Raw genomic sequence first — 26,669 nt, 5'->3', positions numbered from 1 at the left:
CAATTTATAGGCTGCATTATTCAGAGGGCGAGTGCTGAATCCACTGAAAACCATTTCATGTTTAAAATCCTGACCCGTACGCCTTTGTGGGAATAATATGCAGCCCCAGTTCTAATTACTTGGCGGTACACGGGATCGATGGATTTTCTGTTCACTTGGGATTATCACAGGAGCAACGGACAGGGCATTTCTGGGCAGGAGACCTAGTGAAATATTGCCTAGCGCATTGAGCAGCCCTGAGGTTGGAGGGAAGGTTAGGTACCCTGAAAGGTGCTTTTCTGCAACTCTGAAGCCATGGAATTGAACAGCGGCCAACCCCTTTAAAAGACTGCGCGGTAATGAACTATAAAAAGGGGGTAGTTCAGTGAGATACTGCTTTATAAACAGTAGGAGAGAGATTTTGGCTAGCAGACAAGCTCCTTCCAGCATCGTGATGAAGCACACATCGTCTTCCTGCTGGGAAGCTGCCCATTAGCATCAATCCAGACCACAGCCACTTGGGTCTTCCAAAGGAGCCTTTTATGCTAATGATGTTAACAAATATAAATTCAGATAGCACCTTTTAACCTTATATGGCTTCTTTGTGTGTTTTATTGTTACTGAACACAACTGTGATCACAATAACAGCTGACGTTATATCTGAAGGGGGCAGTAAAGTTAGGACGTGGCAGTACAGTGCAACTCCACAAATTAGTGTCAGGTTCATCATGCGCTCTTAGTGGGAGCTTCAAGCCGCGGCAGTTGGGTTGCTGTTAATAGCGCAAAATACAGCTCCATGACTCCCCGCGCTGAGGAAGAAAATGTAAACAGCAAAACCAGTTTATTTTCCCCCTTCCCTGTTTGCTGCGGTCCTACTAGGGCGTTTTTTCCAAAGGGCTGCGATTGCCACACAAAACACGTGGGGGTGTTGGTAGCTGTAAGGAGAGGATTCAGCGGAGGTTGTTGTGAATGGTGCCCTCTCTCATTCTCAATGTAGAGCACAACCTGGTTTGGTAGGGTTTATCCCTGACACCTGCCCACTTTGAACATTTTCCGACAACAACCTAGCAGACTAAAAGCCGACTGTCAGAACTTTTGTTTAATGCTGTAATATGAAGCGGATTTTGCCGTGCCAGCCATAGGGGAGTGACAGAGAAGAACAGGTAAGCACAGCAGGATGGACTTAACGTACCATCTGGCTTAAGGCTTATTTTTTTCTTACAAATTTGGAGAAATTTGCATTTTCTCCAAATCACTTCAGCCGGGTGGGGTTACCCACCTGGAAATCAGACCACTTTTGTAAGGTGCTAGAGTACTTATTAATATACTTAACTTTACATGTACACGTTTGGTGATCTCTGTCTAGGAACTCACAGTTTGACGGGGTGGAGAAAAACTTATTGAAAACTTAATTTTTCTTTCACATAAAATGTAATACATCTCTAATTTTGGCTGTTTTGTTAGAACTGTGCTCTTTGGACAAAATTTTTCCATCATTGTACATCCAAACATTAGTTCCTAGGAGCTGAATTTGGTCCAGAAAAGGGATGAGTCAGCAAATGAAAAAGTAGGAAAATTTTCTGGTAAGGTTTTTCATCCTGGGCAGTGAGAAGTAAGTAACCTTTATAATGCCAAATTTAGAAGAACATAGATCCTGTTTACTTCCATTTGACCCTTGATTGTTCCAGCGTATTTTGATTAGGAATGGGTCATCCAGATAATCCATTAAAAGTTTGTCCAGTTTTGTCAGCCTTCATGAGCCTACTGGGCCCACCTAGCTGGGTTGGAAAGCACCAAAATGAGATCCTCAGGAGACCTCCTTTATGGTTTTGTTTCACAGGAGGTAAAGAAGGGTTTATCTACTGATAGTTAAAGTATAGTTTGACCTCTAGCAGAATATTTGCGCCAGCGTCTTGGCTATTCCAGTTCTTCCTGGCTGCTGTATCTGCAGCACCATTTAACCTGGAATATAAACCTGATGGTGACCCTCTGCACAGCTGGGAATTTCATTTACCTTGCACCTTCACTCTCAAGTGCTTGTGATTTTATGGCGTATTAGAGGAAAAAGGGCTCATAAGGATCTTGAGTACCCAAATCTTCGTGTTCATTTGTATGTCAAAGCTGTGTAAACTAGAAGGTTTCTTGTGTTTCATACCTATCCATGTTCTACCACCTATAGCAGAATAACAGGAACAAGATGCGGTCCTAGAAACTGACAAAAATGCAAACCTCAAAGCTGCCAAATTAAGTATATTTGTCAGAGAAGCAGAGAAAGCATCTGCAGGCAGAATCTCATGAATTTCATAAGGAAGAGAATTCCACCAAATTGGGGCCAGGCACATTCCAGATGGCACAGATGGTTTAGCAAGTGACAGATTGGAAACAGAACCCAAATTATGAGCAAGTACGTAAACAGAAATAAAAATTTCTCCAATAGGTAGGAGTCGAAGTCTGAAGGGTCTTCAGAAACAATAATAACATGTTAATTTGAAGTCTCAAAAGGTAGCCAAGTGCAATGCCTGAATTAAGATGGAAGATGACAAGTTGTGAGAAGAGTGCACAACTTTTCAGTAGCTGCGAAGTTTGGAGTAGATTCTCAACAAAACAGAGAGGCAGAAAATGGCCCCCCAAACGCAGCTATAATCCGGCCTGGAAACTGCAGATAAACAAGTCAAGATTTTGTTAACTGGCTCATTGCAAAACCGGTCTGAAAGCTGGATGGAAAAAAATGACTTTGTTAAGTCTTCTTAAATCAAAATGTAATTTTGACTGACTTGTGTGAGAGCCCATTTATAGATGGGTGAAAATGTGCAAATCATAAAAACTGTAAGTACCCATGACCATGTGAAGAAAATGTGTGAAACCAATAGGAGCAATGAAAGAAGAATCAGAAGTAAGAATATTTCAATATCAATAAGGGAGGGAAGAAAATCACAGCAAAGCTAACCCTCAAAACAGCATATGGGGAAAAGCAAGAGGAATCTTAGCGCAGAGTTAAACAAAGACTGATTATTTTATACTCCAGTAATGCAAACCACCATATGTGCTATCTTTAAATTCAAGACAGCAGAAAAATTTAATTAATAGAATAATAATGCTAATTACATCATAGGGGCAGTATAAGAGTCTATGAGTGTGAAAATGCTAATTATAGCTTCGTGTGTGTGTATGTCCATATGCGTGCACATATATATTTATATACACAGACACGTAGTATGTGTTATCTTTAAATATGTGCTATCTTTAAATTCAAGACAGCAGAAAATTTTAATTAATAGAATAATAATGTTAATTACATTGTAGGGGCAGTATAAGAATCTATGCATGTGAAAATGCTAATTATAGGTTTGTGTGTGTGTATGTACATATGCGTGCACATATATATTTATATACACAGACATGTAGTATGTATGCATAAAATTTTATAGCTGCAAGCATCTCCTGCTCCCTTTAAGCCATTGGTAATACAGCTTCCAAACAGCCATCCTCTTGGTGACAACACTGTCATCCGTTACTGATGAATCCCTGGATATTAAACACAGGCTATGGTCATGATTCTTGTGTATGAATTGGTTTTGTGACCCAGTGAAGGATTTATGTAGAGTCAGAGTGATGGCGACATGAAGTGGAGCTGGAATGCTCTCTCGTAATACCTCCTAGACTTTACCTGGCATTATGGACAAGGAGTATTTTGGTGGGAAAAGGTAATAAGAATAAAAGCAGTGGTGGTCCAGTCTTTCAGGCATGACTAGCTCTTCCACATGTTCCCTCTGCAGAGGGGCTGTGGACATACTCTCTCTTCCTGCTCCGTTTTATGATCCTGAGTATGTTCCACCTCCTAGAGGCACCAGCAGCGACATACCATGAAGATGCTGGAGCACCTCAGAAGCTCTGTGTCCCACCATGCACACATACATTTCCCCTTCAGTTTTCAGGGTTGCAGGGTGTCATTTCATCTAATAGGTTTTGTTTGTGCTTTTATCTGGCCAAGTATGCTTAATGCCCGTCCCTAGGAGCCAGGTCAAGCTCTGGATTTGTTCTGGAGACGTGGTTTAGAGGAACGGACTTAACAGGAGGGATTACTCCATAGTAATTTGGTGCAAAGCTCTTCTGTCACCCCATGTCAGAAAACCTTTTTTTCAAAGAGGGTATGTGTAGCCTATGAATAGACCATAAAACGTCGCTTTGAGAAAATTAAGCGGGGAAAAAATAATCGTATTTAAATTGAGCAGTTTTGCCTGCTGGCCAGACACATCACCTCTTTTTTTTTCATCTTTTAATCTGGCCTATCTGCAGTACCATCTCTGTACCGCCTCCCTGCTTTCTTATTTTCCTGTCAGTCTCTGCCCTACTCCTTGCCCCACTGCCTTTCTGAATTTCTTTGATATTCAGATTGACTCAGATATGCTCTCAGATCAAGCAGCGGAAAAAGCAGTAATTTAAGTCACAAAGGCCCATGCACATTATAAATACCAGATAGGCACTGGAGGTTTCTCTTCATATCTGCCTGCCTCCCCTCCAAACCATCACCAGAATGTTTTCAGGGTCTGATACCGCCTGCCTCCTCTATTTTTCCTGAATAAGGGAGAAAAATCCCCTGTGGGGAACCCAGAGACCCCAAAGCCTCTCGTCTCCTCTGATGTGCAGCACGTGCTGATCGTGCAGGAAGGAGGGGAGGGAGCATTGCCGGGGGGGAAACTCCCGCTACGCCGCGCTCCTTGGGTGTAGGCAGCAAGCCTGTAGCTTAATGAATTGGTGGCTTTCATCTGAAGAGGGGCTCGTTGCAACGTCCTTAATTGGATTTCTCTGAAGAGCTGTAGGTCCTAGATCATCGCCTGGAAGGGGAAGGTGGTAACAAACATGGACGTGCGACATATGGCGTTGCTTAAAGGGACGCAGGGCACTGGGTGTGCGACAGGGCTCCAGCCCGTCGGTGCCAGCGTTGTGTGACAGCTGTGGTGTGACGGTGGCATTGCGCGGGGCCCACCTCAGCAACCGCGTCTCAGGCACAGCAGGAGACCCGATTAAACAGATGAGAAAACCGCCAGCCTTCCTGCAAAAACACAGCCTCCTTTGCGGCGGTTTGTCCAACCCCAAAGGGATGGCAGTGTCACTGGGGCAAATCAGTGCTGCCACTTCCCTCCCCTGTCTCTTGACCTTGCTAAAGTCATGCCCTCCATCTTTGGGCCGTGCAGGGCTCACCCCGCTAACCCCAGTGCCTCCATGAGGCACGCGATGCGGATGCTGAGGGCACTGGCAAGTGATCCCCCAGCAGCACCTGCTCATGGGGTAGGAGCCTGGTTTAGGGCTGCCCCAGGAAGCAAACAATTGATTGCTAATTAAACATGGTTTAGGCTGTGGTCACTACACCATTGTGGAGATGATTAAAAGAAAACTGCGTCGGCGTGTTCTCTGTTTAGAAAAAAAATGTTTTAACATCTCCATGTCCCACCATCTGTGGAGGTGGCGATGTTCTTTCAGTAGAGGCTTGTGACAACGTGCAGTGGGCCCTCACTAAGCAAGAAGGGGCAGATACCAGGAAATTTTCCTGGTGGCCCGGAATTCCCCTGCAATTCCTGGGACGACCATATTTTGCTCCCACTGGAGTTGCTGTTGACTTCAAAGGAAGCAAAGAGACAAACTGGGGTTCTGCATGTATGAAAGGGCATTTTTGCTGGCACCGGCTTTCTCAGAATCTGAGAGGAGTCTTTGCACCAGGAGCGGATTATCTGACCTGTCTTTTTTTCTTTTCATTATTCCCTCTGCTGTGACTGTTAATTTTTTTAAGTAATTTTGTTCTTTTGCTTTCCCAATTCCACTTCAGATGCTTGATCCTGCCTAATACTTTCTCTCTGACCTCACAGTCTGTTGCCATGGAAATTCGGCTTTGTAACTTCGCTGATGGATTAGGGAGAAGACAAAAGATAGACTGGGTAGGAAATGAACCTTCGTTTGCTAAAAGACCAAGCCTGTGGTCATGGCTGTGCTGCTACCAAGCCTGAGGAAGCCACTAAAAACAAAGTCCCAACTCTGGATGTGCCACACGATGCCTGGGATCAGGCTCTGGCCTGGCTCGTGTGTGACGGCACCGGGAAAGGGGTATAACTGGCAGCCCAGTGCTGGAAGAGGGGGTTCAGCCTGTGCCTTTGCCCACCACGGGTGGGTCACGTCTCTGTGGCGAGCAGATGGGCGTCAGAACTTCATCAGCGTACGGGCCCCTGCTGGGAGCCAGGGCTGCTCGGGCTCCAATGGTCTATACGGCTGCAAATTCAATCCTTGATTTACGCAAGCCAAAGCGCACAAGGCTCCCTGAAATACTTGCATTTCAGTAGAAGCTCTTAAAGAAATCCCACGAGAAAAAGTTCTCTATTAGCAAGGCGAGGCCATATGTCCATTTAATGTTTTGGCTGCTTATTGCACCTAATGTTTGCTGTAGAAAATTGTGAAGGGTATCCCTTGGCCTGCTTGCCCCCGAGGGATTACGTGATGATTTCGGTGGCTTTCCGAGAGGGTGGGTGAGCAGCGCTGCTGCCCCCACGCAGTGTGCTGTACGTGTTGCTGAGGGAGCGTGGATCCGGCCAGGCACGGAGACGTGCACCACTTTGCTGATCAGCCTCTGAGATCCCCACAGCATCCAGGACGCTGTCTGACATTTGGGTAGAATCTGACGACTTGCAGCCTGTGCCCAGAGCACCGTATTGATGTCACTTTGCTGGATGTGGGCCAAGCCTCCAAAGGGCAGCGAGTTGGTTAACATGATAATCACGTTGCATCCTTGTCTCTGCGTATGACAGAGCTTTCCGTTCCTGTTCATGATGCTGCCACATTTTTCTCTGAGGGCAAATATGACTTGAGCACAGTGGCAGAAGGGAAAGAAACTAGTCAGCATTCATCAGGGGGAAAAAAAAGAGTCTGTGGTGAAAAACAGTAATACTAGTGATGATAAACATCAGGAGCGACTACCACCACTGCCGGGTCTGATAAAACTTTGAGGACTGAGAAGCCCAATAAGCAACGGGAGTGCTGGAAAATGAATAACCCGATGAGCATCAAGAAGCCTTGGGGTGGCAGGGACTCCCATGTCCAAGCCAGCAAAAAGAAGGGGGAGCTGCTGTATCACCAAGAGATGGTGCCTCCTCTCAGAGGAAAGATGAGAGCCACAACAGCTGGAGAAGGTGCAGCTGGCTGCAGGCAGTGTTTAACAGCTGGCTTAGCATCCAGCCCTACTGAAGGGCAGAGCAGTTCTCATGCCGTGGGAGTTATCTGAGTTCCCAGCACGATTTCATCCTCTTGCCAAGGGATTAGAGCAGTGCAGGGCCACTGCCATTCTGTGGGGACAGAGTAGGGCCCAGGTGCTTGTACAAAATGAGAGACCAACTAAGGGTTTTATCTAAAGCCACTTTAGATTGCTGGAAGTCCCTCCACTGATGGGGGTGGCCTTGGGATCAGACACCGAGTCTGCATCTTGCCTTGAACAAATCTGAATCTTTTTTAACGCGGGGTCATCCATGTTATCCTAAGAATTTGCCAGTATTCCCAGCCCTGAAATTACCTCTGCTTTCCTCCTGCCTGGCTGTTTCCTTCCCCAGGATAACCTTATCACGGAGGTGTCACCAAGGTCCCTTTCCTCTGTGTTTCCTGCAGGCACGGAGGGACCGCTCTGCAGGAGTCTCCGGCTGCACCTGCTTCTCCTGGTTTTGCGTAGGCTGAATTTGGTGGTGCTGCTCTGAGTTCCTTGGGTCAAGGGCTGTTGGTTGCTACGTTCCAGTACTGGGCTTAGGCTCATGGAAACTTGCTCATGGCTGCTCTTTCCGATTTCTCGGTCACAGCTTGGCCCCATGAACAAGGCAGGCAGAGCACAGGGAAGTAAGAGGGCTGTGATGCACTCACCCTGTCCAATTTCTTCTTTATCGAACAGATGACATTAACCAGCAAATCTTCGCTATTGATGTTGTATTTTAATGGAGAGTATGGTAACATTGCTCCTGCAATACATTGCTCGTGCCATACATTTCCCCTCATCAGGCTGAAATAGAAAACTGATTGATATGATCAGTATTTGACTGTCAAAGCTGAACCAGAAGCACTTTCAGCTCAGTAGCAGAGTCCTTTCTTAATGTAGCTATACAATACTTCAAAAATATTTGCAATGGATTTATTTCCAGTTGGATCTAAATCCTCCAGCAAACTCTAGATTTATTACCTCTATCATGTGTAAAATACCTTCTTTATACCTCACATCAGCTTCCTTTCAAACCAGACGGTACTTACAGTTTATGGCATACTACATTATAGTCATTTACCATCCCACATATTGTGTTCTTCCATGGCTTTAAATGTTAAGGGACACCTTTCTGCCCTATTTGAAAGAAGGGGGAGACAGAAAACCCATGTATTAGCAAAATTGCTGTCATTTATTTCATCACATCAAGGCAAGTATGGTTGAAATAACCAATCCATTATAAGAGAGGCAATACATCATTCATTATTTGCTGCTTGCTATGGCAAAGCCACTGGCTCAGCACATATAGACTTATGGATTTGGTACGTGGAAAGCCATAATGAATGTGCAGTTGTGATGAGCAAAATTAATGCTAATATTTACTGCTCTGCAGCGACTGCTATGTATCAACTGTTTTCCCCCTCCTTTCCTATTTGCCCCCCCTCTGTACATGCAGGCAAATGTTCCATCTATTTCATTTCCATCCCAGCTATCACTCAGTAGCAAGCTGGTCAGCTGGGGCTCCCACCCTTTAGCAGAACAGAAATAGAACAGAAACCTGAGGGAGGTTGGTTTGCCATGCCGCTGTGCCCTCGTGGCTTTGGCTGCTGTCGTGCCTGTGTGCGAGGGCAGCTGCAGAAAGATGCTGGCTGTGTACTTCTCTCGCCGCCAGATATTTTAATCAAAAATACATTGAATCAACTGGAGGATGTCTGGCTGTGCAAAGCAACAGTGAAATTTGGCACCAAATGTTTTGAACTGTTGTAACAACAAAATATACTGCCATATATATTATACTGTTTATTTCTATATCTAGACAGATACGAAACAGTATACATAGTAGGTAGGTAGGTAGATAGATGGACAGACAGACAGATATGTTAGTATACCCTTAAAATGCCAGCTGGTTGCAGCATCCTGTAATAAGTCCCTTTATTTAAGCCCCTGCCCCATTCATTGCAGGGTCGGAGTGGGGCATAAGCAGGCTGGATCAGCTGTGTCCTGCCCTACTTTGGGCGTGAGGAGGACAGAAAACCATGGGGACAAAACAGACCCTGTATATCCCCTCCCAGGAGTTGCAGGCAGCCCTTCTGCAGCTTCACAAGAAGGCTTCTTTAGCAGCTCCTGGAAAGGCAGGGGCGGGAAGGGCAGCAGGTCTGATGTCAAGGCTTGGGTGGCTTTCCTTGTGTGTCCTGATGTTCCTGTGCATGCAGCCTCTGAGGTTCCTTTTGAAGAAAAACAGAAATGCCCATGGGATGTCCAAGCCTAGCTCTTCACAGTCGCTTACCAATGCAACAGGGCATGCTTGAGATTTGGTGTTTGTAGTTTCTGGACTCATTAACTACATATTCAGGAAGTGAATCCATAAAAGAAATTAACCCCAAGCGATGCATTATTACTCCCTGCACTGCAGACATCATTCCTGAATTCTTATTTTTGCTGTATGGACAGCAAGAACACACTCCAGGACTGCTCGAGTCCAGGCAAGGACATGCTGCTCCACATGGACATCCCAAGCAGTTGAGCCTGTGCTAAGTCACCTGCCCTTTGGAAAGTGTCACCTGTCACTAAGTGTAACTCATTTCATATGAAGTACAACTAAATCCTGCATATTCACTACTGGGATATATCACACAGCCCTGATGACCGCCTGTCTCTTCTGCCCCTTCCTGAAATCTATCTGATCTTTTTATTATTATTTAAAAAGAAAAAAAAAAAAGACCTTCCTTATCCCCTGTTCTCTAAGTCCCTGGGCAAGACTATATCTGCTTTTTTTAAAAAAAATTGTTACTACTGTTGCATTATATCGTTATTTTCTTATTTTCAGGGTTTGTAATGTTTTTCTAATCAAATCGCCCTGTTTTTCTGAATGCTGAGTTGCAAATGCTTTACAAATACCATTATTCTATTACTGTTAAATAGGAATGCTGTATGTTCACTGAAAGTCTGAGTGGTAAAAACCTCCTCTTAATTTGTCTCTCCACCTCTCAGCATTCCCACGTCAGCCACAGTAGCTAAATGGGAGTTGCATGCGTGCACTTTGGGGAGCAAAGCCCCATAAATATGCATACCCTGTAACCCCTTTCTAACGAGGAACGGCTTCGCTATTGCAGTTAATTTTCTCAAAACAGCCAAAAGATAATGGGCCTGACTCTGCTCTTGGCACTGCCTCTGTAACTCCTGTGACTTCAGTGCATCGCGGGTGCCTCGTGGAAAGGCAGATCCCACTCCTCCTTGCCTCTTGTTATGTCCTGATCATCATCAGAGTATCAGGGCAAGACTGAACCTGGCGGGGAATCCTGACGGTGTAGGAGGACGACGCAAGCTTTTTGTCATAGAAGCGTGAAGCAAAAATGGCAGAGCAGACAGCGGGCTCCTTGAGAAACTGCTGTCTTCTGCCCACAGTGCTTGCCCTTGATCACCAAAAAACCCCTGTGTTTCAGCATCTTGGCATCCCCTCTCTCTGGTGATCTAGATATGGGCATTCCTGTCTCAGTATTTCTATATTTGCCAGAAGAGCTTGATCAGGAGCAAAACAAGTCATTCGTGGCTCACTAGAGCGGTGAGTGGTTGCAGCTTTTGACAGCGTGACAACTGAGTAATAACACGTTTTCGCACGGTGGCCCCACGTGATGTCCTTGGTGGCTGCACGTTGTACTAGAGATTGCCTGTCCCAGGGAATGACATGTGAAACGGGGTAGTTACACAGTGTTTCATAACCACTGCCTTTGGCTAAGGATGTGCATGCAGTTAGGCTGGTCAGAAGGTTTTCAAGTACAAATAATTTTTAGCAAAAAAGCGACAACTAGAACTAAAACAGCTTTTCTTGTCAGTCTGTTTCTTATATGCAACGAAGCAAGTTGTTTAAGCACCAAACTCAAATTCCTCCTTGAACCCTCCATTATGAGCATTTGGAGATGGGGCTTTTGCTTCCAGTGGCTCAAATTTTTAAAAATCTACTTTGCTCATATCAAAGCTGCAGGAGACAACCGTGAGTGCAAGTGCTCTTTGGAGAACAGATGGACGACTTACAGCATCCCTGCAACGCCTAACGCAGTGAGGACCCCTCATCCGATCTCAAGGTGTCTCAATATGAAAGCCATAAATATATCAGATGATGATAAAAACCCCTGGGCAGGCTTTGCAAGCAGCAGCGTGGAGTTCTGGCTGCAGTCTGGGCTACGAGGCCAAACTTGAAAGATGGGGCTGCCAAAGCAGGCGGTGAGCAAAGATCTGGGTGAAGTCTTGCAGACATTCCCGATAGTCATCGTGGCAGGGTTCCCGTCTGCCAGACATAAGAAACAGATTAAAATTACCCTAAACAGCCTATTATTATCTGATGCTAAGAGCAAAAATGTCTTTTCTAGGAAAGAAGCAAGCCACAGTCCCACTCAGGAGCATGTAGGCTCTTACAGAGCTAATTTATGACAGAGGCGTGGGAATTGCTAATTGCTCCTGTGGAAACAAACCACTGTTATGGCTTCAGATCGATTTCTGTTTCCAGGCTTACCTCCATTTTCCACTTGTTCCTAATTTTCTCAAGAAAGTTCCTCGGGGGGTGGCAGTGTGTTTTTCAAGCTTGGCCTCAGCCTAAAGGTGAATATTTTGAGAACTCTCAGCAAAATCGGCCTGGCTGTTTTTATGATATGTGGGCGTGAAGAGAAACCAGCTATTCCTATTTGTTCCGGTTGCAGCTTCTCTGCCCTCATAACTCAAGAACAGCTGACGCTAGGAAATTTGAACTCGGCTTGTTTTATAGACCTCGGTGATGAAGGAGAAAACAGTTCATGTCTGAAGAAAATCAATTCAATATTTCTAGAGTTGGGAGCAATTAGAGTCGAAGGCCAAATTTTGCTTTGAAATACAGCAGCACAGCCCCACTGAAATGCCAGTCTGAGGGCAGAACTCATCTTGGCACATTTTGTACATATTCATGAAGAGGTTTTTTTTTTTCCTAGAATGTTAAACAGAGGTCGAAGGGAGGAATCAGATTTATTCTGGACGAAAGGCCCAGTTCCAGCTCTGATGCCAATCCATGGGCTGAAGTATAAATAACGTGTATTCGGCATGGAGTAAATATCTCAGCCTCCAATGGGAGGTTTGTGCAATGATCAGAAATAGGATTTGGCCCTGTATAGCAATTAACCTTTGCAGATAAAATTATTTATTCTGGACATATTTCTTGTATGCATTATTGCTTGGTAAGAAAATATGCATTTTCTGCCATTTTGCATTCCTGTTTTTCTCTGTTCCTCTTTTTTCTACCTCTGTCTTTCTCCCCATTCCCTGTCTTAGGGCACCTCCTTTGTTCTTCCTTCTTCCTTTCCTTCCTTACAGCTATTGCCTAAGCCTGCTATCTGCGGGCGTCTCTCTAACATCTTTGCCATTTCATGGAGTGGTAGTTAAAGAGTTAATGCTGCCATTTAAATGTCAGTTTTGGGTTTCAACTTGACCTGTTGGTGACAGTAGAGAGAGACAAACTTTCATTTTTTAGAAACCCAGAAGACAGGCATAGATTCCATCTCATCAAAATGTTGTAGGATCAGTCACGTAAAGCCATTGAGTGGGTTTGAACCAGCCTTTGGCTTGGGTTTTTTTGTTGGGTGATTTTTGTTGTTTTTGTCAAGCTGAGCCCTTGCGTGAAATTCCACATAAAATTCCACCAAATCTGCCACTTCATCCTCAAATAAGCTGCTTGACCCAAGAAAAATCACTGTAAGCTGTAAATGGTTAAAGGGAGCAGACATGTTAAAACCCCTTAAACCCATGGCGTATTTACAGAAAGTGGATTTTTCCAGCCCCTGCCCATTGTCAGATTGTCACGTGCTGTATCAGGCAAACTGCAGATGAAGAGCAGTTTTGGAATAGAGTCTTCCTACTCCTAAACCGCCACAAGAAGCCTTCCAAAATGGCCCAGCTATCCCCTGACATCTCTTGATGCAATTCTCTGCTTGGTCTGACAGCCATGTACCTCAGCAAGGTCCTCCGGGTCTAACTGAGGCCGGTGTGTCAGCCAGGGCTCTCATCCACTCCCTTCAAGATGATTTTGCCTCTTGTGAATTGGAGTCAGAACGCTCAATCCTTATGCCTGAGCTGAGCTTCAGTTGTCATGACATACATTTAGAGTTAAGCAAATGCGATTGTGGCTTCACTTCGCATGAGCAGGCATCCTTCTAAATGGATTTTATCTTCATAAGCTGTATGCTGCGCATACACGTTAGGAGATTTTGCCATATGTCAAGATGATGCCTCCATACAAGACGATTTTGCGCAGGGTCTGTAACGGAGACTAACAAGAAGCCTTGCAAGTCTGGATTTATATCTCCTTTCCCAGTGGAGACCACACTGTGTGGACACTTCAGACCACCTTAGCATGATCTATCTGATCCACGGTGCTGTCTTTCTTGGGCAGCCTGCGTAGTTTTTCCTAACTTCCAACAAATGAAAGACCTTGATGTATTTTCTGGAAGAGGAGCCTAGACCTAAACTATAAAGGATTGCATTTTTTCCCTAATCTGTTTATTGATAAAAAGATGAACAAAAAAGAAACATGAAAAATATGTATGTATGTTAGTTAGAAATAACACTGATCTGCCCAGCCTTACTCCCCCACAACTGCTGCTATAGCGTGCCTGTGGGTACACAGAAGGGATGGCTTGTCAATCCAGAGATTTCATCTTTGGACAAGAAGACTCTTCAGCATAATCACACACGCATCACGGAAAGGCATGTAAATGTACACCACCAGGCGTCTGCTAGGAATGGATTTGCATAACTGCCATCAGCAACTCTTATTCTGTGGAGGGGGAGTTTGATCATATTCATGCCTGTGAATGAATGAACGGGTGATTCATTTTTTTTATACGGAGATTACAATTGGTTATTTTGTCCCGCCATCTAAAAATATTATTCCGTTTCTCCCTTCCCCTTCTGTCCTCCCTTTCCTCCTCCCCTTTGCAATCAGTGTGTTTGTTTAAGGCTAGTAGCTCAACAGCGCTGTCTCAGGAGGGAGGTGTAGGGAGAAGCACACATTGACATGATCCTGTTAATGAACTGTGCCACCGTGATGAGGCTGGAGCTTTGGAGGGCTTTTAGTGTGTTGTAAAAACATCATGGAAAGGATAGAGTGCGCTTGGCCTCGCACCTTTCTAGGTTCAGAGCCAGCCCCAGGATGGCTCCAAGTTGGCAGTGATTTTGGGGTTTCAGTAGGGCCAGACAACTCACGTGAGCTGAGGGTCTGGTCCGTTCCTCTGAAGTGCCTACAAGATGGTCAAAACTGTGTATTGCCTGGGCCAGGAACTGAAAACGAAGGGGTAGGTGGGGCTTGCTCACCCCACAAGTCCTACTGCGGGAAAAGCCAAACGAACATCTTCGATCCATCCATCCATCCATCCATCCATCCATCCATCCATCCATCCATCTTCCATCCAGCTGGGGAGCTGTAATCCACTGGCTTTTTACCTCTATCTTTTGTGGAAAAGCTAACGCCCTTTAGAGTTAGAAAGCCTCTGTGGAATCACACCGGAGACGTTTTAGCCTGTTGTAGAAAAAGATTGGAGACTTTAGTAAAACTTAAAGGATTTTAAAGAACAATTTTTACAGCAACCTGCTGGCTTCATCCCTGCTAAGATTTCCCTGTGATTTTTCTCCCAGGCTCCCGTATAGGCTGCATGGCAGCAAGTAGGGAAACCCTGTTGCTATGTGCATCTGACGCCCGGCCCCAGAGCTTGTGATGCCCTCTCTTTCTCATTAGACCGTTGTTGTTCTGGAGCCACAAAGGGAGCAAGATTTAAAATGTTTCCCTTTCAAGCAGCAGTGAAGCAGAGCATCTCTCTGCGAAGTGACTCAGCCTGCCCTTGGGCACGTCTCTTTTGCTGCCGTTCCAGAAAACAAGAGGCAGAGCTTTCCCGCTGCACCTTTTCCCCTTCGTCCCGGTCCCTGCCCCACACTCGCGTCAAGGTCTATGATAGGCAGCGAGATAGAGCTGTTAAGATAACTCAGTGCTACACAGACAGTTCTCTTGCATCAGAAGGGTCTTGTTGAGGGAGGGCGTGCTCTCCCTGTGTCTCCAGAGCCACTCTATGGGTGACTGGGCAATAAAGAATCAGTGAAATCTCCCCCTCAGATTAAAGCTTGGCATCACTTGGTTTGCTTTCCAACAATTCCGCATAACGTTTCATTTCAAAAAATAAATATTTCTTTTTGTTTTCAGGGATCGTTTTTAAAATAACTCGTAAGAATTCTTGTCATCATATTGACTTTTTAATTATGGTGAAAGGGTGTTTGTGTCCAGCTGCTCCCGAGACCCCAGTGAGCCAGCAGAGAGGAGCACTTCCTCGGCTTCGTTTCAGGGCTGAGCCTTACATTGCTCCTTCTCCTCCTGTCTTCTGGACATATCGCATCTGGACTGACTCCAAACCTGAAAAGTTTTATCCCAGTTAAGTAATTATTGTGACAGTTATGCGTCTTAAAACCACAGGCTTATTGGGGAACTATAATTTTGGTCGGTGCCTTAAGTACGAGCTATTCCACGTACATTTTTAACATGTGCCAAAGATTTTACATATAAAAAGAGAGAAAGTTTGGAAACAGCACTGGATAAGTTAGGTAATATGATGTAATTTCAAGGAATAAGTCTGGATATTTTTTTCCCCCTACATGGTGTGTGCCACGTAGCTTGGAAGATCGGTTCCTTGGACACATGCATGGTAGCTAGATGACTTTCCAAGAGACATGCTGAACAAACGAAGTAGCCAAGCCTGAGCCCAGTACAGCCTTTGACTCCGGTTAGTTACTGAACGCCAAGATGAATCTGACTGTAGAAATTAAAAATGTGTCAGGAAAAAAATCTGTGAAGCGCCCAAGGCATTGCTGATAAATATGAAACATTTGTGTCTTGCTAAATGTATTTTTTTCATAATTACCAGTATATGGATTTGTATTGTTCAAAGCCCTAACAGTGAATCTCCTGTGATGGATGCACAATAAAACAGGACTAATTGGAAGCATTAATTTAGACAGAGGCAGAAGTTGACATGGAGCTCTGAGTAAGAGATGCTTTATATTGCCATAGCGAGTACAAAGTGTTTACCTGCAATTTGCAAGCTCAGATCACTCCACCTTCCCAAACAAGTTATTACAAATGGTTGCTGTGTTATTTTTTTCCTCATTTTGTTTTACTTCTCTCCGGATAAATATCTTGGACCCAAGGTCATCTTAAGGAAATAGTTGTAATGCAATAGAAACCTTGCTGTAGGTGCTGCTGTGTTTCTGGCAGCGCAATTGACAGTGAATGAGCACGCAGGAGCACCTCCCAGCAGGGACGCTTCGGAATAAATATACACTAAATAGGCACATCGGAATGGGAGAGTAATGTATCTGCATAAAGAGCTGCATGCTGTACGTCCCCGCAAAAATCTTCGGTGGTTTAGGCCTGTAACAGCAGAGGTACGTCTTGATTTTGCTGCTCCCTCTGCTTTGTCTGCCTGCTCCCACCCCAGTCCCGGTTGAGTGAAGCGTTGATCGTGCGTGACGTGATGCTGCTGGCACGTGGGTGATGCCACCGATGTCAGATGGAAGGGGCTCTTGCTCCAGTGTCTCGCTGAGGCAGTGCCTAAAACAAGAAGAAGTCGAATTCTGACTGCATCAAAATGAAACCTGAGGCAGGTCTCTCGTTATCTTGGGCGTTTCAGCCACTGAACTTGGTTCATGCCAGGTAACTTGTTTTTAGTTACTGTATACAAGTTACTGTTTGTGAATAATCTTGAGCCAAGCAGCTGTTTTCCACATCTTTGGTATGCAAGTACTTGAGTTTTATTTAAATCTCCTATTTGACTGAAACACTAATTTCCAACAAACCAGGTAAAGGGGGGAATTAAGCACCCAAGCAGTGGTTGTGCTGAGCTCTCGTGGTGGCTTCAGGTGGCTCACCCAGCACCCAGACTTGAAGGGAGCAAAAGATGTGTCTCTCTCTCCACTGCTTTGACTATTCCTTCCAGTTCTTAATTGCCATTAATCTTCAGGTTATTTCTTACCTCTCATTTGGTCATTGGTCTTCAGCTCCCAACCGTGTTTTACTTCTGCTGGTTCCTTTAGTGTTTCCTGTGTTCTCCTCTCAGAGTCATTTGTATGCTGAGTAATCTTAGTAATTGCAGAGGAGTTATCCTGGATTTACACCGGTGCGGCAGAAGCCACCATATGTCCCAGTGGACTTTTCCTGACACTGCTATCAGTGGTCCTGGAATTGGTCCCTAAAGCAAAGCCTTCCCGTTATTTATTTCCATCCAGTCCTTTCAACTCTTATTGAATAAGGCTGAAACTCAGCACTTTGTCTTAAAATTATGTCCTTAGTATAATGCTTCTTGATATTCCTTCCTCTCAGTGTCCTGACCTTTACTAAGGCTGTTGCTAATATATTCTCTTAGCCATGGTAGTTAATGTTAATACAAAGACTAATGTTCTCCTGCAGCTTTAACGCTGATATGCCACACTTAGTGCTCTGTCTCCAAACAAAATTGCTTTCCGATATTGCACTTTACTGTGGGAATAATTTTACTGCTTGGGTACAATGACAGCTGAGAATGCTTAAAAAGAGAGAGAGAAAAGGGAAAATGTAATAAGGCAGAAGTGCGACAAGAAGACACTTATGTCAGCCTTATCATTGCATTTCATGGGAGCGTAACATCTGACTGCCACATGGCTCTGCCAGCATCTGTCTGTGGAGGACCCAGAGTGATTTTTAATTGTAGTTCATTCAAAGTGCTTGAACAGAAAGTTCTTCATTTGTCATTAGCTCTGCTGGGCCCTATTTTCAAGGTTCTGTTTTGTATATTAATAAATTAAGTCCAGACTGAGGAAAGCCTGATTCAGAGCAGCGTAAGCACTAAAAACATGTTATTAGCTATTTCAGAGATGAATTTTTCTTTCCAAATGTACCACTGGGTACGTATGCGCTTGCATCGTTTCTGAGGAAACGGCTCACAGCTGTGTTTGAAGTTTGTTGCCGATGCATCAGGAATTCTCAAGCCCTCCCCAGGATCCAGGCAGTCACATGGATTAAGGGCAGTGCAGTGAAGCCAGGTGCTACCACAGAAGCAGGCACTGAAACTACCAAAAATCGAATGTTCCCGTTACACAGCTGGCATTTCTGCACTTTCACCAGAGAAAAAATCAATAGCCTTGAAGAGCAGAGCAGTCGGATCACAGGGCGAGAGACACACCATGCAGCAAAGCGTTAGGACAGGCACTTCAGGACGCTGCTCCTGAGATGCTTTCTCAGCATGGGACACCAGGCTGGATGTTTACTGTAAAAGGCAGAGGTGTCTGAGCACTTGGTGGTCTCGGCAGCCATCCGGGGCTGCTGTGCAGCATTGCACAGCCGCTGTGCTCTTGCAGGGGAGAGGTAGGAGAAGAGCCGCTCTCTGGTTTGCCTGCTGACTCAAGCCCCCATCAGCAGTAGCTGAAGAGTAAGTACTGTGCTTTGGGAACTATGTAATAGCCTGCCTGAAATAAAATGAGGCTCCCAGTGTAGTTGCTGGAGGGGGAAGGAGAGAGATAAGATGTCCACGTCATATTGCCAACAACATAACTGGTATTAACGAAAGAGAAGTCAAGGATGAATGAACATCGAGGCTGAGCTAACTTTCACATCAAGAGAAGATCCCTGAAGGGCTGTGTGCTGACAGGGCAACATGGGAAAGCTAGTACGGTTAATCCCTTCACAAGGGCTGCTCTATGAATAATCAGAAGTTGTTAGGGTTGTCAGACCAATTTCCTTCCAAAATAAAATTAAGTGTGGAGGTGATGACATTTCAGGAATGGGAGAAGTAGATTCTCTCCTGAGTAGAGGAACGTTCAGCCAGAAAGGAGAGACAAATATCTTACTTGTAAAGTACTGTGCGAATAATGCTGCTGTAGGGTTTATGCTTATTATTATTACTGTTATTCCACGCAGCGATTCTATGTTGATGGTGCATATGACGGTGCCAGCCTGTCATGTTTAAGGTGGGGTGTAACTCTCATGACCTGAGTCTGCTATGAACACTTAAACCACTGAATGTAAATGATGTTTCGGATATGCAGTGTGTTCCTATGAAAAGACAAGACCAACTCATGTTCAAGTAACAATCAGAAGTAGCACATACATATTGGTAGTGGAAGTTATATTTTTTTTAAATGCAAATGTGCATGTAAAAAGAGACCATCCACACAGAAAGGTGAAACGTTGTACTTTGTTGTGTAACTGCATTCGTGCTGAATAGGAAATATGAATTGCAGAAATGAATGAACTGCAGAGCTGATGGAGCATATTTTTATAAAGTGAGATGCTTTTCCTTACTTCATATGTATTTCCACTTGAATTACTGATCCCCTGACTAATCAAGTACGCTGTATCACCATGTCGTCTCACCCTTATGTTCTTTGTGTATGATACTGCATATCTGCACCTCTTGAATCTAATTCAGGAGCAATAACACTGAGTGAAATATAAGCAGCAGAGTCCTGCTCTTATTAGCAGAAATTATATGCGGCTACCGCTCTGACCTTACTTAGAAGAACATACGATTTACTACACCAAGTTGGACCATCGTTCCTTCCAGACCAATACCCAGCTTCAAAGGATGGCAAAAATCCGTATCTCAATACCTGTGCAATCTTGCAATTCACCTAATGGAGCAAAAAAACCTTCCTTCATCTCTGCAGTGCGCAGCTGATATTTTCAAGAAGGGAATTTGATCTTTCCCTTTTATCTTTATACATCCTAATGCTACGTGCACCCCTGACACCCTTGAGTCTCAGGCCTGCACCTCCATGCGTGGCAGGCTGTGGAGGGGCTTCGCTGACCCCCTGGGGCCATCAGCAGACCTTGTAGAGCAGCTCCCAGAGCACCCGTGTAGCTCAGTGGAGCTGGGCCATGGTGAACATCCAGGTTACTCTGAAATCAGCCTCAGCTGAAGCCAGGTTCAGCTCCAGACAGTAAGAGGCGGTATAAACTTTATTTCCAAAAGCCAGAAGGCGGCTGTTGCCAGTTTGTAGGAGGGGTGAACATAAGTCAAAAGTAAGAGCTCACTTTTTTCCCTAGCAACCTTACATCCACTCCAGAGGCTTTGCTAGCCCTGTATAATCCAGCAAGTAATAAGAGCAGCCCGTTACAGCCTTTCTGGCTGATTTATGTATTACCTTATGTCCTCGGGCTGTGCTCATGGGAGAAAATCTGGACATGGAAACTCTCACTACCTGTTATAGCCTGGGAAATTATTCCCATTCAAATCTGACCCTTTTTCCCCAAAAACCACTAGCCAGTCCCCCATACTGGAAATACTGACTCCCTTGATCCTGAACTGATTTGCTTCTCACTTGTCCAAATGATAAAGTGGGATGGTGAACAACTGCACAAGCCCCTTAACAAATCATTTACTCACTCTGAGGCACAGTATCCCTTTGCCTTAAACTGGGCAATGGTCAAAAATCAGAGTAAAGCTTTCCTGCAGGTAAATATAATAGTTAATTGTGTGCTACCTGCTCACATAACAAATCAGTGCAAGCTCCTCATTACAAGCTCTCATTTGAGATCAAGCACAAGGATAACCAGGCACTTCAAGGTAATAACGTGTTTGAAGGGGGCATAAGTAATAAATCATCCAAATTACTTTCAGTGAACAGATGAAATGACTGAAATGCCTTCAGGGTTTGCGGAAGTTAGTCAGCCTGTGCATAACTGTAACATCCCTTCTGGCTGCAGTATCGACATTTCTCTGTACCTGCAGCTGGAGAATTTAAGCGTAGCTTTTGCAAGTAGAGAAAAAAAGGTCTGCGTCGTCGAAGCAGAGGGATCCATGAGTAGGGAGCTCTGCTCTGCCTCCTCGCCAGTCGTCATACAGTGTGTTACAATATTTGAAATCAGCCATGGATCAGAAGTCACTGGGAAAGGCAGACAGAGGGATAGACAACCTGGTCCTATAAATGTTCCCTTAAAAAAGACAAGCTAAAAATGACTTTGCTGTAATGAAGGAGTATCCCGGGTCTAGAATAAGCGTCCTTGATTGATAGGTAAGTCGGTGTAAATTACCTAGAGCTGGAGGCTTAGTCCTGAAGAAATTAGGTTTGGAAAAGACATGTCATCCGGTGCTGGAATCAAAAGCCTCTGACTTGGTTACCTCCAACTAAAAGTGGGAGGATTTTGAAAGGAGTGTAGCAGGTCTAGGAGCTGTGTTTTTTGGAAAAAGGCTTATGCATGAAGAAGTGGCGCCTACTTCCTCATGCTACCTGCTGCTTTCCAGTTCAGCAGGCGCCAGACGTCTTGCCTTGCAGGGGTCAGGCGCAGCTGATGGGTAGCGTCCTGTCTCCTTGAGAGGCAGTAGCTCCTAGCTTCAGCTGAGTTAGTGCTTGCCCACTTACCCTCTAATATGGGAAAGAAAAATGCTTCCTAATGCATCACCATGGAAAGGCTGCTCTAGTCCACCCTTCATGCCAGTGAAGTGTTGCTCTCTCAGCCTTGTTTTCTGGTCTTCAGTAGAAACTGGTTCTGAATGTCCAAAGCAGTGGGATTTCTGCTCCTGGGAAGTATCGCAGTAGAGAGACTACATTTCACCTTTTCAAACATCACTTTTATTTATCCCTTTGTTGTACTAAACAAATCCTCAGTTTGCTTTATGATGATGCCATCTAAATAGAAAGAGGGATACGGGGTGGGATTCATCTCACCTAATTTTCATCCCCTGAAAGCTGGACATCTAGTTAAGCTCATCATCCTCTCTGTGACCTCTTTTGCTAACGGCAAGAGAGGAGCCTCCCTGGGGTACTAGTGAACCTGTGGATGGGGTGAACTGCCTGCCAGAGCCACAGCTACCTTCAACTAGGCAGGTAGCTTTTACATATCTGAAGTTACTCGCTGTTTTGAGGGGTTGTCAGAAACGTTTTTAAGATGGCTTTGAATCCTCCTTTCCCTCTTCTTGTTGCTGCTTGTGAAATGGATACCCTTGCTTGAGTCAGCATCCGTGGCACCAGCTACATCCTCTCTTTGGCAGGATCGTATTTTAAGCTTTCCATGAGAGGCCACAGCTATTTGTGTCATTGTCAAAACTCTTCAAAAGGTCCGGTGACATTGATGGTAGGTCTCTTAGAAGCCAAAGGTTCTGCAGTAACATAAATAGGATCAGCAGCAGTAAGTGCAGGTGAAAGAAAAGCCAGCTGCACATCCTTTCTGTCTCCCTTGGCAACAGCATCCTGCCAACAAAAACTGCTGCCAAGTAAAGGCTGGAAAGGAAGGGATGTGCATTTGCAAAGCTGGGGCTGGACAAGCTTTGTGTGAGGGGGGGGCTGTCAAACCAAGGATCGCTCATCTGCTTTTAAAATTCTTCTTGGTTTGTTCCATGTGTTTTTGGACAAGGGAATGCGCAGAACCTCTGTCCTTATGAGGAGTTTTCATCTGAAATTCCAAATGACGGTCTTGGCAATTTTGAGCCATATGTTTCCATCCATAACAGCACACAGGGAAGAAGTCTGTGGTGAGTTACTACTTACAGATGTGGCAAATCCTCCAGCAAAGGTTAAAATACGTGGCATGGTTCTCTTGTTACGCCAGCTGCAGCTTCGTGCTAAATCATTGTTTCATCAGCAAGCTCTTAATCAGCCCTGAGTTCTAGAAACTGCTAAACAAGCTGATATTTGTAAGGACCAATTTGTTTTATAATGCACTGAATATCTTTATTTAGAAAAACCTTCAGACTGGAAACAGTAAGGGTGAAAAGTGAACTGCAAATGGTAGCGAGAAAAGGAGCATCAGCACAAGAGCACAAAAATGCAAAGCAGATCTAAGATTATGATTTGTACTCTGTCTTTCCATGTCCTCCATGAAATGAACATGGCTGTGAAAACAGAGTTTTTGTAACTATGGGCAAAATACCCTTATGGTATAATATATGCCCCTGTCTAGCCTTCCTGATAGGGACATCAGTCCCCAAAAATCAGCACTGGGATCACTGTAGGAGGCCCCGTAGCTGCTAGTGCTGCCAAATCTCAAACCTATTGTCACAACATCATTCCTTTCTGATTTGGCCGTGGCATCAAAGAAGTCTGGCTGCAACATGCTTGTATCCAAGGCCTGAGAAAGGATGATCTTCTCACCTGGCATGATAAAAGAGAAGAAGGAAGTGGCTTTTCTCTCTAGCAAAATATCGGGAATGAATTTTTTGAGGAGCCCGTATAACAAACTGGTCGGGCTGTCGTAGCACCCCTGGATACAACAGGGGCTCTGAATCACAGACTGAGTATTGGGGATTGCCCTCTGGCTCCTGGGGGATTCCCACACCGCCCTCAAGAAGCCCACAACTTGTTGCTCTCTTACCATATCCCCGTGCCTTTTGAGGGATTGGCAGTTGGCTGCACAGGGCACATTTTTGTGCTCTTCGGGCAGTGTGTTCTTCCAGACATCGAGCTGTGCCAGAGAGAAAGAGAGAAACGAAAAAAAAAAAAAAAAAAAAAGAAAGGTAAGAAGGGAGGCAGGATTATGTCTTTAGGAATCACAGGAACTGTGGACTTCTTTATGGTTACAAAGTTGAAATTGCCTGTTCACCACTGAGGAGTGAAGAAATAAAATACAAGAACATACATTTCCATGTCAGGGAAGCAGAAGGAGCGAAGAAGATCGCTATTTCATTCCCCATATATTCCTCTGACAGAAATATTAATATCATTAGAGATAATTGAATGAAGTGGAAAGTCTGGTGGAGGTACAGAAGCAGGAGGTAGATCTGTAAAATCCATCCACACACAGAGAAAGCCAAACGCTGCGCTGGAGGGAGGGCACTCCGCCTTGAAACAGGGGCTGAACAGCCTCACAAGGACGTGCAGCTGGGGTGCTTGTTGCTGTTTTGTTCCCAGCAAACGAGAACTGCCAGCAGTCCTCTGGCATCTGAATAGACCCGTGTCAGACAAACTGTATCTGGACTTGATGGGAAACCAAGCTGGAATACCAAGCAGCCCTTCGATCTGCTGACAGAGAGGGGGACTGGCTCAGTAAGTAATCTTGCCTTGCAGTTGCAAAGGTACTCCATAAAGGAGCGAGCCCTCTCGCTGCACAGCCCTGCAAGACACGCCTGCCTGGGCTGTCTCTGTCCTCATTCCTCCAAACCGGTTCCAACAATAACAGCAACTCCTGCGTGCAGCTGCCTCGTTAGGGGGAAGATGTATTTTTCCGTTCTCTACTGAGGGATGAAGCTTCCAAATCTGTGTGATGTGAGCAGGTGAGGATGTCTGCTGACAAGTCCAAATGATATTTTCAGGTAAGTGATTACCTTGAACAAGCAGCTAGAGTCAGGCTCTTTCTTTTTATTCCCCTCCTCTCAGTAATTACTGTTGTCCTAGATCGTCAGTAAGCCTTTTCACGAGGTTCAACAGCTCGGATGCCTGGATGTATTTGGCTGAATAGGGAATCTGAGGAATTTCTAAAGCACCTATTCCCATAGTGTCTGCGAGTCTCTCGTGCAGTGTGAGAGTGAATCGGGAGCTGCCTGCTCTGTGACTACATGACACTGTCCTATTTGTATCGCCCATTGTTTAACTCCCTGCAGGACCAGAAACGAATTTGGATTTACAGTCTCTCTCTCTCAAAGTCTGTGGTGGAAGTGCATCTAACAATGGTGTTCTGCAATGTTTTTATATCATTAAAGAACCGGGACATCTTGCCACATGAAAACTGTAGCTACCGTTACTGCTGTTGCACGGGGAATGTCGGGGAGTACCGCTTAATTTGTGTTTGTACATGTGATTTCCAGAGCTGCTGCTGATGCTGGTTTATGTTACTGCAGTGTTACTCCGTGTGGTTGATCGCCCTGTCTAATACTTACAAGGGAAAACAGACAGTAACTTGTAAGTTAATATCTGGGAGTTCTGGCATGACAGCCACTGATAGACAGGCAGGGAAGAGGAATTTTCTGTGCAGAGTAACCTACTTTTTCTTCCCTCGGTTCCGCCACCAATCATGGGGATGAAATTGGCTTAACTCTTTGTTTGTAGAAAGGCTGCTTTATTGTGAATGAAAAATCATATGGCTTTGACAGATTACAAAGAAATGACCATAACAAAAGCAATAATACGTACTTTCTGCACAGTTTCCACCTATTAAAGATTCATTCCGCTCCCTGTAACGTTTTAAGGTATGCTGAGAGACACAGGAGAAGTTAATAGTGTCGTGGAGAAAGCCTTCGTTACAACAATAACATTGCTGTTGCTTTGAACAGGTTTTGCACAACCTTCTCTCGCTATGAGTAAGTCCAGACTGTTGGAAGCACGGAGAGGCTTCAGCATCCTGTACGCTGCCCACGTGCACCCAAGCCTTGGGTCTGGAGATAATGGGTCCTTTGTGGAGCGGCTCCCTTTGCTTCCCTTGCCCACGGCAGTTGGAAATAATGAGTCCAGCAGTAGGTCTCTACACAAAAAGCTCTTCCTGACTTCCTAGAGCAAAAATGTTTGCCAAGTACTGCTCAGGGTGGCTCTGTTTGTCTTGCTGCGAGGTCCGAGGTAGCAGAGGCCAGGAAGGGTCAAACGCCAGACTGAGCTCGTTGTGCGTGTTCATTTGCTGTAGAAAATGTGAATGTGCAGCTCAAAAGTTTCCACTCTACCGCTGGCAATCCGAAGCCCGCTAAAATCACTGGGAACCTTTCCACAGGCGTTAGATGAGGAGTTACGTAAGTTGGTGTTGTTTAAAGGGGGTGCTCTGGGGAGGCTGAACGCGTGAGCTGACTCGACAGCTTCGTGCTTGCTCTGCCATGCCATCCAAAAAGGCTGTTCTCGAAGTGCCCATGAAGTGTCCCGTGCAGCATTAGGCCGTATTAACTCCTAAATTAAGCCTTTTAATGTTGTCCTGTGCCGGGACAGCGGCTCCTAGAGGGGGCTTCCAAGGTCCTGAGATAAAACAGTCAGAGGACATCAGCTGCTGGGGCCCAAATAGCTCTGGTTTTCTGGTTTGGAGGGAGGTTTGCCTCCTGCCTGCAAATAACGAGGTCATGAGGAAGTTCACAAACGATTCTCAGAGGCGGGACTTTGGGTAGACTCCCTGAGGGTTTCATAGTCTGGGAAAGCACAATATTCCTAACCCCCCACTTCCCTGAGACTTGCTGAGGACATCAACCACAGTCTTTTAAAACATTGCTGTAAAGGAACTCCTTCATTTTCTTCAGGTACAAAACCATACGCACCATTTCTGGACTCCTGTGAGTGTACAATGGGAAGAAGCGCTGCAGGGAGATCCTGTTGGGGTTTGAACCATTTCCCCATGCTGTTAGGAAGGAGTTTTTATGGCAAAATGCACATCGGCATCCTCTGTGTACACTCTGCCGTCACTCTGCTGTGCTTCAGCCTTGAGTCAATTCATTTTGTACTTAGCATTCCCTTCTTGGTGCAGTATGCAAGACCACAGGATGACACAGTTTACATAACAGAGACGTCAGGTCAAGCGGCCGCCTCATTA

At 45.1% G+C, this 26,669-nt stretch overlaps 1 protein-coding gene across 5 annotated transcripts in view; it reads left to right on the top strand.

The window, feature by feature from the left end:
- The window catches only part of TMEM108 (transmembrane protein 108), a 165,836-nt gene that overhangs the window by 123,660 nt on the left and 15,507 nt on the right, over positions 1-26,669 (top strand). The window contains exon 1 of one of the 5 annotated variants that reach the window (XM_054192594.1): positions 24,259-24,483. The exons of the other annotated variants lie outside the window; for them this stretch is intronic. Within the exon in view, the coding sequence (XP_054048569.1) occupies positions 24,471-24,483 (13 nt within the window). The 5' untranslated portion in view covers positions 24,259-24,470. Of the gene's footprint in view, positions 1-24,258; positions 24,484-26,669 lie in introns of those variants that run through there. 5 annotated transcript variants of the gene reach the window in all.

This window comes from Rissa tridactyla, chromosome 2 (genome assembly GCF_028500815.1).
Source record: "Rissa tridactyla isolate bRisTri1 chromosome 2, bRisTri1.patW.cur.20221130, whole genome shotgun sequence".
Lineage (NCBI taxonomy): Eukaryota > Metazoa > Chordata > Aves > Charadriiformes > Laridae > Rissa > Rissa tridactyla.
The sequence above is the reverse complement of the archived record's forward strand: the minus strand, read 5'-3'. Positions and strand labels throughout refer to the sequence as shown.